Source organism: Astyanax mexicanus, chromosome 6 (assembly GCF_023375975.1).
Source record: "Astyanax mexicanus isolate ESR-SI-001 chromosome 6, AstMex3_surface, whole genome shotgun sequence".
In the NCBI taxonomy this organism is placed as follows: domain Eukaryota; kingdom Metazoa; phylum Chordata; class Actinopteri; order Characiformes; family Acestrorhamphidae; genus Astyanax; species Astyanax mexicanus.
The window spans coordinates 29,916,701-29,933,295 of record NC_064413.1 but is presented as its reverse complement, the minus strand read 5'-3'; the positions used below and the strand labels follow the sequence as shown (position 1 = coordinate 29,933,295).

At 39.4% G+C, this 16,595-nt stretch overlaps 1 protein-coding gene across 1 annotated transcript in view; it reads left to right on the top strand.

Annotated features, from left to right (window-relative positions):
* The window catches only part of rspo2 (R-spondin 2), a 72,801-nt gene extending 56,493 nt beyond the window's left edge, over window positions 1-16,308 (top strand). Inside the window, exon 5 of the mRNA XM_007254498.4 lies at window positions 14,947-16,308. Within this exon, the coding sequence (XP_007254560.3) occupies window positions 14,947-15,062 (116 nt within the window). The 3' untranslated portion in view covers window positions 15,063-16,308. The remainder of the gene's footprint in view (window positions 1-14,946) is intronic.
* The last annotated feature ends 287 nt before the right edge of the window (window positions 16,309-16,595 follow it).

The following is a 16,595-nucleotide window of genomic DNA, read 5'->3' as shown; positions in this document are numbered from 1 at the left end:
CCCTTCTGCCCACCAGACCCTCCTCTCTGCCCACTACGAGCGGGCCCCACACACATGCTTTCATCTCCATGCTTTACACACATGGCAAGGCTACAGAAGTTCTCAGTGCTCAGTCCACAGTAAACATGTGTGCTCATGCATGCTCACACGTAAGCACGGATGCATGCATGTATTCACAGACACACAAACACTTGATGGTGTGTATGTTGAGGGTTTGTTTCAGTTTGAACACTGGCATGACCCACACCGCCTTCTGTGCAGGGAGCATGGCCATCAACATCTGGAGTCCAGTTGCAGTGGTTTAACTTCTGATGCCATTCTATTCTTTCTTTCTCTAAGTCTGTATGACCATTCTGTCGTGTTCTCTCTGTCTCTTTCTCCCTTCATTCTGTCCTGAAAGCTGTTTATTTTGGTGAGTAAAGCATTTCAGTTTATTAACAAAAAGCTTAGATTCCCAAATTTCTCCAGCACTAAGGTTGGAGCATTAGTGGCTAACCTCTAGTTGGGGTTAGCAGGCTGCAGGCTGATAATACTGACCTCTGAAAGGCTAAAAACCTTAGCGGGAAATGCTAATGCTGCTCCAGCAGTGCTAGCCGAGGTTAGCAGCAGACGACAGGCTAATAATACTTGATTCTGAATGGGAAAATAGCAGAAAACGCTAATCTAGCCCTGAAATTACTGTATAATGCTGCACTTCAGCGGAGTGTCTTTACTGCTTGTAAAATTCATAGATAAGGCACACTAGATTAAAAGGTGCACTAACCACAGTGGGTGGTAATGTCTTTTATGACATATTCCCGGTACACATTCACATGACACTGTGTATCAAGGAAGGTAAATGCCTGCACAATTTCAGAAATTGGGTGTTCTATCTCTCTGGCACCCACTTTAATGACCTGTGATAAGATGATATCTCACAGCCTATACAAGTAGGGGTGTTCCCAAGCCGTCCCCTTATGTAACAAAGAGTTACATAGTGCTATCCCATGATTTTTCTGTAAAACTATAAGTTTTAGCCACCTGTCAAAATTGCACTCTTTATATTGGCAGCATTTAATAATTCACTGAAACAACAATACATGAATAATTACAACTAACATTAATACAAAAAATAGCTCTCTAATTTTGAATATATCATGTATCATCCACGGGTCTGGTAAATCAGTGTTTAATTAATGATGCCTAATCAGATGAGCTGGTGATGAACATGAACAAACCCATTCAATGGCTGCAGGCGTTCAGGAGACATCCAGAACTAAGCTTTGTTTTTTAAACCAGCTACAAAATATCCGCTTCAACTTTAAAAGTCTTTAAAATGTGAAATTCCTGTTCATTCTTATTGTAATTACAAACAGCTACACCTATCAGTTCTAATGTAATATGATATTTTTCAAACAAAAACATATTGGAACGTATTATTGCTGAATTTGCATCGAACATCTGCACTGTATGTGAAGCACATAAAAACTCCAGTACATGTGATCTCCTCTTAAAAACAGTGAGTGTACAATGGACGCTCTCGTCTAGAAAAAAAGAAGCCAATTTGACCAGTTAGTCGGTATGTTGGTTTTCAACAAAACAAACATAGAAAATATTTATTTGATACTTGTATATTCTTAGGGAAAATGTGAACTGTAAGATAAAGCCCTGTAAGGCTTACATGTGTTCACAGTCAAGTGTCCAGTCAAACTTTTTGCCTCTCTCTCTTTCCCTCCCTTTTTTATTGGATGCTTTTCTTTTCTTTTTGTTTTATCCTTCTCTTATGTTTAGTCACCCACCCCCCATCTCCTGGCCTTGATCCTTGTTCTCGTTTCAGCCTCTAATGTCTTGGTATGTTTATCTCTCTCTTGTTTTCTCTTTCGTTGGGGCTCCCCCTCGCTCCCTTATGGGCATCTTTATAGAGACATCACAGCTTGTAATCAGAACATGAAGGTGCAGTGGGGCTCCGGAGGGAAGTGGTTGTGTCTGACCCACTCATGTCCATGGGGCTGACACCCAGTCAAAACAAAGGCCCACCGCTGCTGGGTGATTAAGAGTGGCATGCTTGGGTGTGCTTTAACTCCGTCTGTGTCGGGTTAATCACGCACACTCATGCAGAATGCAAAATTGCAGGAGACTCTCACGCACAAGTGGGTTTACAGTCGGACAATACTGAAATGTTGATTTACTCAGAATTTATGCTAGGCTGGGCAATATGGTAAAAAATGTATCATAATATTTAAAAAAAACATTTTACAATACACAATATTCATTGCGATACATGTGATCAGAGTCAAAATGCAGCAGCAGTGATAAAACCTTAAATAAAAAACCTATCAATTCACATACTTTCCCCAAACTGAATACAGTTACTTTTATTTAACTTAAAAATGTAATTTTACTCAATTAAATCTGGAAGAAAAGGGAGATATGGTCGATTTGATAAGAGAATTTATCACCATAAGATAAAATATTGTCACATTGCGCACTTCATAGTGAACATAGCTGTTCACACCCGTAAAATGTTCACATTCTGCAGCTTTTTCTCTCTCCTTTTTGTGCTGCTTGTTTGTTTGTGGTATCCCACCACACTTTTTCAGTCTCTGTCCAAGTCCCTGGCCTCCATCCTCAAGTGTTTAGACTGAATAATACCTGGATGTTGGACAAATCCCCGCTACCCTGTGGTTACGGTTGGATCTTTTCCCTGACATGCTCATATTTTTCTCCCCGGTGGTGCTTTGTGGAGTCCTGACCCTGCTGAGCTTTGCTATGGCTTACCAGCTCTAGACCGTTCGACTGCCTCACATTCCTAAACATCTTCATATCTTGGTTCATCCTATCAGGAGCTGGGTGCCAGGAGTGCCCGAATCCACAGGTCTCCCTTATAACTGAACAAAACTTTGAAATCGCCGACTGAAATGTTTGCCATATGTTGCCATATATAAGCTCTGTGTTCGCTTTAGCAAGGAGAGAGGGTTGCTTCTGGGCTCCCTGTAGGTGGACGATAAAAGCTTTACTCTCATGACCACATGAGTGCCGTCAAGCAGCAGCTGAGTGTCTCATCTTGAGGAGAAATGCTTGCTCTAGACCTCTCAGGGCCAAACATCAAACATCCCGAGCCCCATGGCCTTACCACGGCTTGTTGTGAAGAGCTGGATCTATTTCCTTCTGTTTTTTTAAGGCTACTCTCTAAAGGATAACACTTTAGAGCTCACACTTTTGGACAGATGAAAGGTGTTTGGTGAGATAAGTTCTGAAATGGAGGTGGGAAAAGGAGAGCAACTACAGCCTGTGATGTCTTGTAACGCATCAAAGTGCCCGCCACTCTTTGACTTTAGCGTGTAAGCTTTAGCTGATTTGCTGAGGCCCCTTGGCCTAACGGCCACTTCCTCTTTCTGAAGACCCGCTTTCCTGCTCCTCCAGACGTGAGGCAAGGCAGATTTTCTCCGCTGCTCTCCCCTGGGTAAGAGGGATGAAGGGCCTTGTGCTGGAATGAAACAGAACAAGAACATCATGCTGCACAATTTCCTTCTATAACCCCCAGAAGCTCCCTGTGGGGTAAACAGGCAACAGAGCGCAGCAGGGCATTTAGAGAGCAGAGCAGCATTGATGCAAAACATAGCAAATACACACCAGTGTTAATTCTAATCAACATCAGCTCCAGGGATCTTTTATCTCTTTATGCACTGTTATCCTTGATGCACCAAGTACACTATCTGATCATAAACCCCTTCCCACGAATGTTTAACCAAGTGCATGTGTGCAAGAAACCTGACAACTTATGTTTATTAGCCGTATTAACCCCTGCTGGTCTATTAATTGCAAACCACAGGAATACCACACACATCCACATTTAGTTTTCAAAACTCACCTGGCGATACTAGATGTTCCGTATCCTTCAAATTTTGTGACAAGATATTTTTTTCACAGATAAGGTTTCCTTCTTCCCTCAAGAATCTTAGTGCAATCAATGCTGCACAGTGGAACAGTGCACCACCACACTCCTTCCTTAGTTGATTCCTCCCTTAGTTCATTCTGATGCCATCGCAAAGAAAAACAGCAGTCCAGTCAACCTTCTTCGATTATGGAGATCCATTTCCTGTGCTTGTATGTCCATTGTAGGAATATTTTTGACAGTGGTAATGGGTTAACACTGGTACTATGACTTTTGCCACATTTTTCTTTTTATTTTTTGGACCAGATGGGTTAATCTTTGTATGCCTTGTGCATCGATGAGCCTGTTGTTTTATACATGTTCTCTGACTCTGGCCAGAACTATTTGGCATTTGGCATTTATTCTGTATCATGAAAAAGAAGAGACTAAATCTATGTTCCTCTGAGTAGCAGCTCACATGATATCAATTTCTTTTATCACATTTTTTTGTGTGTTTTTGGACATGGTGCTATTATTGTGTCAAATGAAAGCTAAAGAATGCTGCATTGACCTGCATCTGTGACCTCCTACATTAAAAGTGCATATGGGATTTCTGCTAGAGTTGCTATTTGCACTTCTACAATTCTAGTCAGACGTCACCATTCTATGCTTCCCAAGCCATCCCTTGACATAACACCTTATCGTCAGTTTACATACTGCTATCCCATGTTTTTTTATGTTTTTCTTTAGTTTATTCTAGTTTTTTTCAGTCCTGTACATACTGAATAAGCCTAATATGTAATATTAATATGCTTTTCAGAAGATAAATAATTTTCCCATGAACTATCAATCTCTGTATGTCCTAGGACAGACATGGTTTTCTCTTGCACATCTTCCAAAATGAAACCAGATCAAACTGAATTCTTACAGAAAAACATAAAGGCAGATCGAATGGATTTTTATTGTTACACACACTGCCTTTTTTTTAGCTGTTCTCTGTATTTCACAGTTATATTCATGGAGAAACGGAGGCCTGGTTTCTCTGAAAGGGAGAATACTGTGCTCTTATTGGCTGAGAAACACACACACACATACAGGCACACACCATTGCCGTGCTTCCCACCACCTGCATCACTTGCAGGAAATGCAGCTTAGGGGTAAAATAGGAAACAAATGTTCCATCAAATGGTTTGTGTAATGGCAATGTGAAGAGGTCACCGCCTTGGCAGAGAAGATATATATATTTTTTTGCTCCGTTTTCATGACAACCATGAAAAGCAGGCTTAAAATTTACAGTTACAGTGCGTTCTGATAGTGTTCCTTCCCTGAGCTACAGATCCTGGAGAGTAACAATGTACTATGTGGACAAAAGTATTGAGACACTTGCTAATACATTGTTTTAATTATTGTGAAATTAGAAATTAGTTTGAGAAAATAGTTTATCCTGCTTTTGTTAGGGTAGCTGTTTTACCGTTCAAGAAAGGTGTTCTACTGGATTTTTTGACTGAAACATTGCTGTTAGTATTTGATTGCATTGGGCAACATAAGTGTAAATAATTTTGGTCATGATCACCAAGCCACCTCATCCTTTTACCCAACATTAAACTCTAGGTATGATGGATTACAGCATCTCTAATGAGAGCAGAACACCTCCCTCTTATTGGCTGATGTAACAGGCATACAGTACATCTCTGAATCATGCAAACTCTTCATCATTCCCTCTATCCTGGACTGTAGCGTAAACACGCACATACAGCTCTGGATAAAATAAGAGATCACTTAAAAATAATGAGTTTCTTTGATTTTTACGAATTGAAAACCTCTGGAATATAATCAAGAGGAAGATGGATGACCACAAGCCATCAAACCAAGCTGAACTGCTTGAATTTTTACACCAGGAGTGGCATAAAGTTATCCAAAAGCAGTGTGTAAAACTGGTGGAGGAGAACATGCCAAGACGCATGAAAACTGTAATTAAAAATCAGGGTTATTCCACCAAATATTGATTTCTGAACTCTTACAACTTTATGTATTGCATTATTTGAGGTCTGAAAGCTCTGCATCTTTTTGTTAGTTTAGCCATTTCTCATTGTCTGCAAATAAATGCTCTAAATGACAATATTTTAATTTGGAATTTGTGAGAATTGTTGTCTGTAGTTTACAGAATAAAACAGATAAGTTTATTTTACTCTGACTGAAGTGAAACTGAAGTGATCTCTTAATTTTTTCCAGAGCTGTATATAAACACATTCGAAATTGTACTGAAGAGAGGAGCTGCTTGATAAAGCAGCCAGACTTTTTAAGTCATTCGTCAGAAATGCGACATAACATTTAGACAGTAATTAAACGTAACTAAAGCTAATTATGTCTCATTTTCCAAGGGATACAGGACTGGAGTTCTATCTACTTAGGCCCAGATGTGCGGGTGAGTCAGGCGGAGAGATAGCAGACCACATTTGTGGTATTGCTGTGCTCCCCTTCTATTAGTGTTTTCTGTGGCAGTCACTTGAGCCGGTCCATGGTAGTCAAGGCATCTGCTTCTGTTACTCCATGAGGACAGGATTGGGGGGAGCTGTTCGAGGGGAAAAGCCTAGAGAGTTTTGTTGAGGGATGCCTGGCAACAGCAGCATTACTCAACTGTACAAATGACTGGGTTTATGACTGAGTGATTGTGAACAGGCCTGTGAAGGTTTTCAGTCATCCAGCTCATTGAATTGTCTTATGGATAAAACGTTTGTGGCATCTGCCTGATTATCTCTAATTCACAGAGACTTTTGGAAAGACCAACTCATTAACATTAACACCTGGCATTTTGAATGCATTTTCTGTGGTCAGTTGGTTTAATACTTGATTAATACTTGTGATTGTGTGCTGATCATACACACTGACAAAGGAAATAATACTATGTTCCAGTGCTTTTTCTATGTCCCATGGAACCTAAAAAATGCTGAACTGACCAGTGGAATATGCATGTAGGCCTTCCTGCACTGAATGTTGTACACTGTTCACTGTGTACAATGGCCAGAAGCCATTGGCCACGATCATTACCACCCACTGTGCTGTCCACTTTGGGTAGTAATGCCTTCTATTATGTATTCCTAATACATGCTGTGGATTAAGGACTGATATGGAATGATAGGAATTCATGATAATGTCATTTTGCATTAGCACATTGGCCATATTCAACCTCACCCACAAGATAACACCACTTACATAGGTATGGACATTACCAAGGCAGCTTTGCATGTTTAAAATGTTTGTTTTTTTTGAAGAAGTAAAAGATTTTCCTAACTCTAATGTACATTAAAGTTACATAATGTTACATAAAGTTTTTAGAATCATTCACTGAGTGCAAGTAGGCATCTAATATTTAAAAGATTAAATATATATGTTGCTCTATTAAAAATAGGTTATAAATGATTTTGATACGACAGCAACACTGTAAAATTATGAAAAAGCCTTACCTGGCCATGGTTGCTACATGTTACACAGCTTTCTCAGGCTAAAGACGCTAATCTTTAGTGTCAGTTTTTCCGCTTTCACTTGTCATCTGTAAAACGATGCTTCAGCGAGCCAGGAGGTGCACTAACCTGCTCCTTAATCTCCTGACAGCTCCTCTACCATCATGTAGAATGAGAAAATAATGACGCACCTAATCTGAACATTAGCTATTTTCAGCTGGATTGCATGTGTTTTAAATCACCTTGGCTGATAGTAAGCAGAGCCCAGCGGGGAAAGAGAGAGAACGAGGGAGAAGTGCGATCCAGAGTAATCTTGTTAAGCTAAGTGAAGCTTTGCAGAGAAGCCTCCTGTTAGCCGGCTGGCAAGATGAACTTCTTCTCAAGGATTGTCCTCCATCCTCGCTTTTCACTTCTCTGTTATCAGTCATCTCAATCTCACTCAGTCCTGCTTGCTCTGGTTCTCTAGTCTCTCACTTTCTTTGTTTTTTACTGTCTCTCACTTTTTCTCAGTTCAGTTATCTTTCTGTTTTTCTCTTTCGATATGTCAATTTTATTTTAGTTGACCGAGACCTTTAAAAAACAGAGATCATCTTATACTGAACCACACTTTTTGTCAGTCCATTGTTTTGTCAGTGATCAGACACTGCTCAAAGTCAGAATGTTTGATACTGGAGAAATTAGCAACTTTGGTGCATAAAGGGCAAGGTAACAAGCCTACAATGCATTTGTTGAAACTTTTGAGAAGCACTACAGTACAGAGTTGCATTCACAAATGACAAAAGCCATTTAACTTAATCACATCTACAAAGCGGTGTCAACCACTGTGGACGCTGAGGCATCTGGGATGAACCCCCACACAGTAGAAACATTTTGTGATCAGGTGAAATCAGCGATGTGCTTGAGATCAAAAACAAAGTGGACCATCCAGCAACAGGTCCAAAAGCCAGGGTCTTAGAGTAACATGTGTTGCCTTTAAGATGATGTCCTTGCATTGTTCCACAAGACAATGCAAAACCACATGCTGCACACATTACAAAGGTGCATGGCTATGGAAGAAGATGGTATTGCCTGCAGTTCTGACCTATTACTAATAAAAGAGTGTATGCACAGTTTTAAAACAAAAAAAATGCAACAATGGCAACTACCTACTTCTGCACACCTTAAAATAAAAAACTGAAATGCAGGAATGGATGTTTATTAAAAATAAAATAAGGTTGAACAAACAAAACATAACATAACATAACATTTGGCTTCATACTGTATCTCAAAGACCTCTCGACTTTTCCAGATTTTTGCAATTGTGAAACAATTCCACAAGTATATGGAAGTTGTTTTTAAGATGAACTACGCATGCACCTTTTTAACACACCATCTCCAACACACAAACACATTGGTCCACATGCACACAGTACTCCATGAGTGCTGTGTATCCTCTTCCAGACAGAAGAGTCCACAGCATGCGCTGAGCGGAGCTGGCTGTAGCTACGTTCCCCTTCACGGCATTATAAATGTATGTGTGAGGAGGCCCTTAATGGCTGCTAATCCAATTTCTGCCACTGAAATCAAATCTCACTGGCGCCAGTAGTCCTCTCCCTCGTGCACAAATAATGGCTTTTGCTTTTGTGTGTTTATGAAAACGATGAGCCGCCAAAAAAATGCTGGCTTTACCGTGCCTAAAGCCTACCCCCAATCTCCTCAAAATCATTCCATTTTCACTATTTTTCTCCCTTGCTCTCACTTCATCACTCTCTCCACATTTTTGGGGAGGGGGGCTGGCAGCGGAGGGGGAGGGGGGAGAAGAAGACGGTTATTAATTGTTGGTCCCTTGAAAGATGAGAAGGTTTTGAGCAGAAGGAGCGGAGAGCCTTCGCAGAGAGGCCCATTTACCGCTCTCTCGTAATGCCTTCCTGAGGTCAGCCATCGATTTGCTTAAACCGCATGCTGCGCTGATAAGATTAGGCCTTTCGATTCCTGAACTACTTGAGTCATCCAGATGAAGTCACTTTGGGCTGGACAACAGACCAAATAACTCTCTTTTCATTAGGTCATGGCCTCTCTGATAACAGGTAGACTTTCCCTTTCTCTGCAGCGCAGTTGCCTCTTCTTCTTTTCCCTCTTTTACGCTGACTTTCTAAAAGTCATTAAATAGCAGTATGTGAAGTCATCATGAAGCGTTACCTCACTGGATGGCTTGGGAATGCCCACACCTGTATACGTTATCACTCATGTGTTTACCTGGAATGCAACATAGAATAGACATTACCACACACAGTGGACAGTGCAGTGGGTGATACTAATAGTGACCGGTGGCGTCTGGCTAGAATTGCCCATACCAACAAGTATATTGGGCAGAAATCACATCTGCATTCAATGCAGGAGGCCCCACATACACATCCCTAAGGCCAGAGCAGCATTCTTTAGCTCCCATAGGCAAAAGTAATGGGACACCTCTCTCTATTTCTCTCTTTCTCTTTACAGTCAATTAAGTTTAGGATGCTCTTTTTGTCATGTTTCTAAAGCAAGGTTTTCCAGTACATTCTTAAAAGAAATGGTGCAGTAAAAGCTTATTTGAACAGTGGCATAGAGGAACCCTGTTTGTTATAGAATATGTGTATCCAAATTTACTTAAACATATCTATTATATTTTTTTCTTATAGCATTGCTCAAAGAGCCTTTTGTAGAACCTTTTATTATTAATGTAGTGTAGACATTAAACAAACCAATCATCCACCCGTAATGAATATTCTTAATAGCCAAAAATGAGCTAATTTGATATTTTGACAGCACTTAACAAGAAAAGGTGAATCTGCTCAACAGGTATAGAGAGAGTTGGAACAAAAACAGAAAATGGTCGCTTATAAGTTGCACTGTGAAAGATTAAGCTTTGCAGATTTAAGCATAATTAAGTTTACCATACAGGTTAGTGCATTAGATACTGGGTGTAGCACAGTAAGTATTAACATGTACCATATTGTACTATTAATCTTGTACAATCTCTGCTGGACAACTGAAAACACTTAGAGTCTTATAGAGTTATTTTTTTCTCAGTTTTTAATTATTTTTTACAGCCACAACAATACATGAAATGCATACACCTCTCACACACTTTGATTTACAAGCTTAAAGAATCAACATGCTCTTCCCAAATCTGTGAGGTGTCCTCTGTTTTCCTGTTTTGTTTTCCTCCCCATGTGTCCTCCACTAGTACATGGCCCTGTGTCCTTGTCCTGTCTCCGCTCTAGCCCAACCCTCTCTTAAGAGTCCCCTCCTGTCTTGTTTGTTACCCCGCCCCCCTTGTTACAGGTTCCAGGTGTTCCTTACCCTCTTCGTGTATATAAGCCTCTCTGTTTCAGTGTTTCTCGTTGAGTTTTTTTGTGTGTTTTGTATGCTTTGCGCTCTCGCCGGATCTGTTCTGGTTGTTCTTTGTTTCTTGTTTTCTAAGTAATGTTTATCCTGTTTATTCTTCTTAGTGTTGTTACTCATAGTCTAGTTTTCTTAGTTTTATTTTCCTTGTCTGGTTTTCACAATTGTTTTCTTAGTCTTGTTTGTGCTTATTTTGCATTATTCTTACCCGTGTTTGTTTTCTCTTTATGATTTTGTTTCATTTAATTTAATATTATCTGTATTCACTCCGTCCTATCATCCTTCCATCCGTGACACCATGTGCATTCATTGTTTCAGTCAGCATTTGCTGTAATTTGTTTGTTGAAATTCATGTGGAAATGAGGCTCTCTGGGCAGAGGTTGCCTTTGTCTATGGAAGTAAAACATTCAAGTGTCCACCAAAATGTTTACAGATTAAAAGCCATTCTTATGGCAGCATGTTTATTTCAGCCTTCAGTCAGCTTCTGTTTCTCAATTGTATCCAAAGTCCTGTAATCCACATTCACTGTGCTGCTCCTGCAAGCAAATCAGCCTGGGGAAACCCTCTCATGTGATTCCATGGATTTAATTGGCTGACAGATCATCATAAACAATTTTCAAATAACTGATTATTCAATCAGTAATTTTCACATTGTTGAAAATGAGACTGAGGCGGTCTCAAATATCTTGATTTAATTTTTTATCTCAGTCATTTCTTTGATGGGGTTTTCAGTTGGTGTGGGTTGCCCTCTAGCTGTCGGATATAAAATATTATGAAATATTACTTTTTTTTTTTTTAATGTACCAGTGAGAGAATGAGTTCTATATTTGTTCTATATATAAATTCCATAGGATATGTCACAAACAAGACACAAAACACTGTATTTTTTACATCAAGCTAGTTCTAAGTACTAAATAAACTGAACTACAGCAGACTTGACTGACATAACTGGTCAGCTAACATCATTAATGAATCATTATTTCATTCATAGCATTCTCTGGAGACGTATTATGTGCCATATCTTTAAGTCTAATGGAAATTGTGGTTCTCCATAGATTTTTAGAATACACTCATAAAAATGAAGCTGCTACAAATGGTCTTATGTGTGATATCATAAAAGAACCATTTAAAATAAGATAAGGTAACTCTGTATTAGTACCCCAGTGTTGAAAGTTCACATTGTTACAGCAAGAAAGGGAGAGCAAACCACATAAAATAAAACAAATGGTAGAATAAAGTAGTAAAATATCAACATAATAATTAATAAAGTATAATGAAAAACACTGTTTTTTCATAAGGAACCCCTTTTAATAAAGGTTGTGTTTTTGAAGGTTTAAAAAAGTCAATGTAAAGGTTAAGTTTACACTCCAATCTCTTTACAAGAATGAGTATTTTATTGAAACATAAGTGGTTCTTCTATGGCATCACTCACATAAAAAAAAAGTGTCAAAGAAAATTGAAAAACAAAAGTCATATTCTAATGCTCACATTCAAATACTGACTGTACAGCATATACTAAGCTATACTGTTTAAGGACAAAAGTCTTGGGACATGCCCCATAATTATTGAATTTAGGAGTTTCATTCATCCCACATCTATCTTCCTATGCAGCCATGCAGTTAACCTTTACAAACATTAGTGAAGGAATGTGTGTTATAAAGGATTTACTGATCTCCAGCTTGATTCTGTAATATAATGAATTTAAGTGAAAATAGGTCAAATTTCTTCTCTTCTAGATATACCACGAAGTGTCAGACCACGTAAAGTTACATAGTGGTGTCATCGAATTCTGAGGAAAATAGTGCATATTAGTTTTCACCACCACTCTGCTGATGCAATAACTGCAAAGTTCCTGACCTGCTGCTAAGAGAGACAGACTCCACATTAATGCCTGTGGATTTAAAATGATGTTATAAAAGTGCCCGTAGGTGTCCCAATACTTTCTGTCCATATAATGTATATACAACTCAGCTTAACAAGACTATAAGCTATTGTTCTAAAATTGTGAGGAAAGAGACTGTTCTGGTCTGCTAGCAAGAGCTTTTTAACGCGGAACTGTGCACTTTATTGACATCAAATGTAATTCATCTTGAGTTGATTGCAGCAAAAGCTCTGTTTATGAAGCACATAGCAACACTGTTTCGGATGAAAAAGACCTCTCTTTAAATGGCAATTAGTGAAAACACAAGCCTATGCTCCAGATGTTCTCGTACACTACAGTATGGTTCGTCTGCGCAGAGGCATAACCTTGCAGTAACTCAGTGTAATAGAAAGTGACATTTATCAAAGAACTTCAGCTACTTTTGTGTTTTTAAATGAGGCTCATGGAAATCATCACGGCTGCCCAAATAGCGAGGCTTAAATTAGGGCACTGTGGGGCTGTGGGAGCGCAGTGTTTTTGGAGGCCTCTCTGGACAAATAACCAGCCATCGCGTGAAGACAACATTTTCACATCCTGCCAAATTGCTAAACTACGAGATTTTAGTCCCAAAAATAGTGTGATTGGATTAATAGCAGGAAATTGCCCTTGGAACATTAAGTGAAATCGTTACATTTTTTTCTGTGTGTGTGTGTGTGTGTGTGCCACTGCAAAGCACAAAAACAGCCGCACTCTTTTTCTTTTCTTTTTCTCAGGGTTGTTTCCACTTAAGAAAATCATTTTCAAAGAATTTACAGTGCTGTGCTGGGAATGGCAATCGGGCTGCTGCTCGAGCCAAAGCAGCGGGCCGTGTGTGAGAGTGGCTCGTTTCAGATAAACGTGCCACACATTACTCGGGCCTGCCTCATTTTGCTGCGCTAAACGGCCTGAACGAGGGCAATAAGGAGACGTTAAGTCATGCGCTGAAAGCTGAACACGAGGAGATCGTTTTCAACAGCTTTGTTAATCGCACTCTCACTCCATATGAACCATAGAAAGTGCCCATCATATCAACCTTCAGTCCTGGCTACTCCTCTAATAGTGTTAGATTTGATCTCAGGCATAGCCCCCCCACATATCCACACACACACACACACACACACACACATTCAAACATAGTAAACACAAGAAACACACGCCCACCCACTTCCACATGCATACATGCGCGCTCCACTTGTTACGGTTTTTGAGCTACCGATTGCTTTTTGGACCGAGAAGTCGTTGTGCTCCCCTCACAGTTCTCACTTTCCCAGCATGCCTTGCTGACACCTGGGCTTCATTAGACCCGCTTTAAGACTGGTGGAGAGGGTGAACTGGCGTTATGCAATTTCCTCTGCTCTTCTCGCTTCACTGCATTTGCGCTGGTGTGAGAGCTCGGGGAAGGGGGTGAGGAGGTCAGGCAGATTGGGGCTCGTTTCAGGCAGCTTCAGTATTCCAGTTCTGAGGTGCAGTTCACGGAATCGATCAAACAGAACTTAATAGTGTTTGTTGGTCTTACTCTGTTTGCATAACATTCACTACAGGTGAAGTTCTGGGCGTTTATTGACAACAGGGTTGGAATTATGTTTAGATTTTGAGTTGAAGTTAAGACAGAGTCGAACTGAACAGAATTAGTTTAACAAAAGTAATAAAAAAGCAACAATCTTCGAAGCACTACAATAGATTATTAAATAGAGTTTTATTTGTGTTTTTTTTTTTGCTTCAATAAAGTCTAATGTACAGTATCAGCCAAAGCTTGGACACAACTATTTTTATTCCATGTGTGATTTGAATTGAATTGGAACAATATCCATATCTAAATCCATATTATGGCAGAACTACTCAACTTAGAAAAGATTAAAAATAAATTTAAGAAATCAGACTGCCGCCACAAAGACCATCAAAAACTTTGATGAAACTGGCTCTCATCGGGATTAAGAAACAGGTTAAGTTAACAGCAACTCAGATAACCTAAATGCTTCACAGAGTATTTTGGTTTGTTTTTCCTTTTTAAGTTTTATGCTTTATAGGCTGTCCTTCATAGGCTGGATGACTTTAGTAATTAACAATATATGGGGAGAAAAAAGAAAAAAAAAGCATTGAATGAGAAAGTGTGTCTATAAATTTGACTATAAAGTTGTATTTTTAGTTTCACTTTGTTAAGAAAATTCCCATCTAACGTTCACTCATTTAATCAGTATTAAAATTACACTAACAGACATGATTTCTGTATCAGTTCAATGGTAATTGTTCACTGCGTTGTTTTTAGAGTTTGTTAGTGGGTTTTTTAAAAACTTCTCAACACTAGTTCTTCACTTTCATATTCACTTATGGTTGTTTTTCTCTCTCTTTTTTGTGTGTGTTTGCTGCAGGGGGATCAGGGAGGCACAAATCCAAAGATCAGAAGAAGAAGAACAAGCAGAGGCTGCACTTCCGAGCCCAGAACCAGCACAGCGATCACCTGGCCTCACTGAGGGGCGGCCAGTAAAGACTGAGGGATACCCCATAGAACAAAGATCAGAAAGCTGCTAGCTGCTGCTCAACACACACACACACACACACTAACACGCACACACTAACACTGACACACATGCACACACATTCACACATGCAAATATGCGCACACACAAACGCACACACACAAATATATAGTTTCTCACCCTCATGCTGTGCACATATTATAAACATACACACACATACGCTGTCTCTTTGTGCCTCCTGCTGCTTCCCCTCGTGCCGGTCACACGTGCCCCAACCCGAGACCCTTCCTGACATCATAGAACTGTGCAGCAGCTGTGCCCACCCAGTCTGAGGAGGAAGGACGAGGAAGAGCAGAGCCGGAGGAGGAGAGAAAAGGAGTCACGGACTTTATAAGGTTGGAGGATGAGCCCGAGAGAGTGAGAGAGCAGGAGCCACAATGACCGGATGAAGAGTGTGTTATTAATGCCCTGAGATAAGAGATAAGAGAGAGAGAGAGAGACTCGTCTGTATTTATGTAAAATTATACGCCCATCGAAGGAGGTGGAATACGCCATGTATCGCCTTTTCTGTTGGCTCTGTACATTTTTGAGAGTACTCCAGTACCAGGCATAGTTGCAAAGTATTTTATTCTCGGCACAAGATGTTTACGTCCAGACCGCTTCGTTGCTCTAACTGTATATTGTGGATAACGGTAAAGTTTAGTTGTTTAACTAGCATGGCCACAAGCTCATGTGTACATAGTTGGTGAGTTTATCTAATGATAATATTAAAAATGAAACGTTACTGTATTTTCAGTATTGACTCCTTCACCGTTAAATGTGTTAGAAAAAGGTTATGATACCAGCTACAGATTAAAGAGATTTAAAACTTAAAAAAGAAACAAAAAATAAAGAAATACATAAATAAAACATAGCCTTCGCATAGCTATTACATTTATATGGTATATATTTTGATTTATTTATTGATTCAATTTTGTACTTTTGTGTTTGGTGACATTTTTTGTTTTTCTTTTTTTTTTTTTGTCTCTGTACCTGTTACTCCTCTGTGCTGAACTATTCTTTTGAATCACTTATAACAATACAAATATCTCCACCAGTGGAAGCAGTTTGTGTCTGATGTGTCTAATATCTGTTCTTCAGAAGAACTTCCCATGCTTTAAGCTTTAAGCTGACCCATAACAGAGCAGCTGAACTATTATAGGCAATGGAATGACAATGTATATATGATGTTCTATTAAAAATGCAATTTATGTCGCCTATGTGATACTCTTCTGTATATTTGTTACATAAAGGCAAATCACTATTCAATAGAGTATACAGAGTCCAAGCTTTCAGTTACTGTTAAAATAGTTCGAATGTGAACTGAACTCGACTGGTGTATTAATTTTATCTTGTCTAATGCTGCATTTTATGGGAATTATTTCACACCTGAGTTAATAAATAAACTTCACACCTGTGTAGTTAAAAAAAAAAAAACAGTTAACTAAAAGCTTTGGAGCTTAACACAAACGGGTTTCACAGTCATTGGCCAGTATTTTATG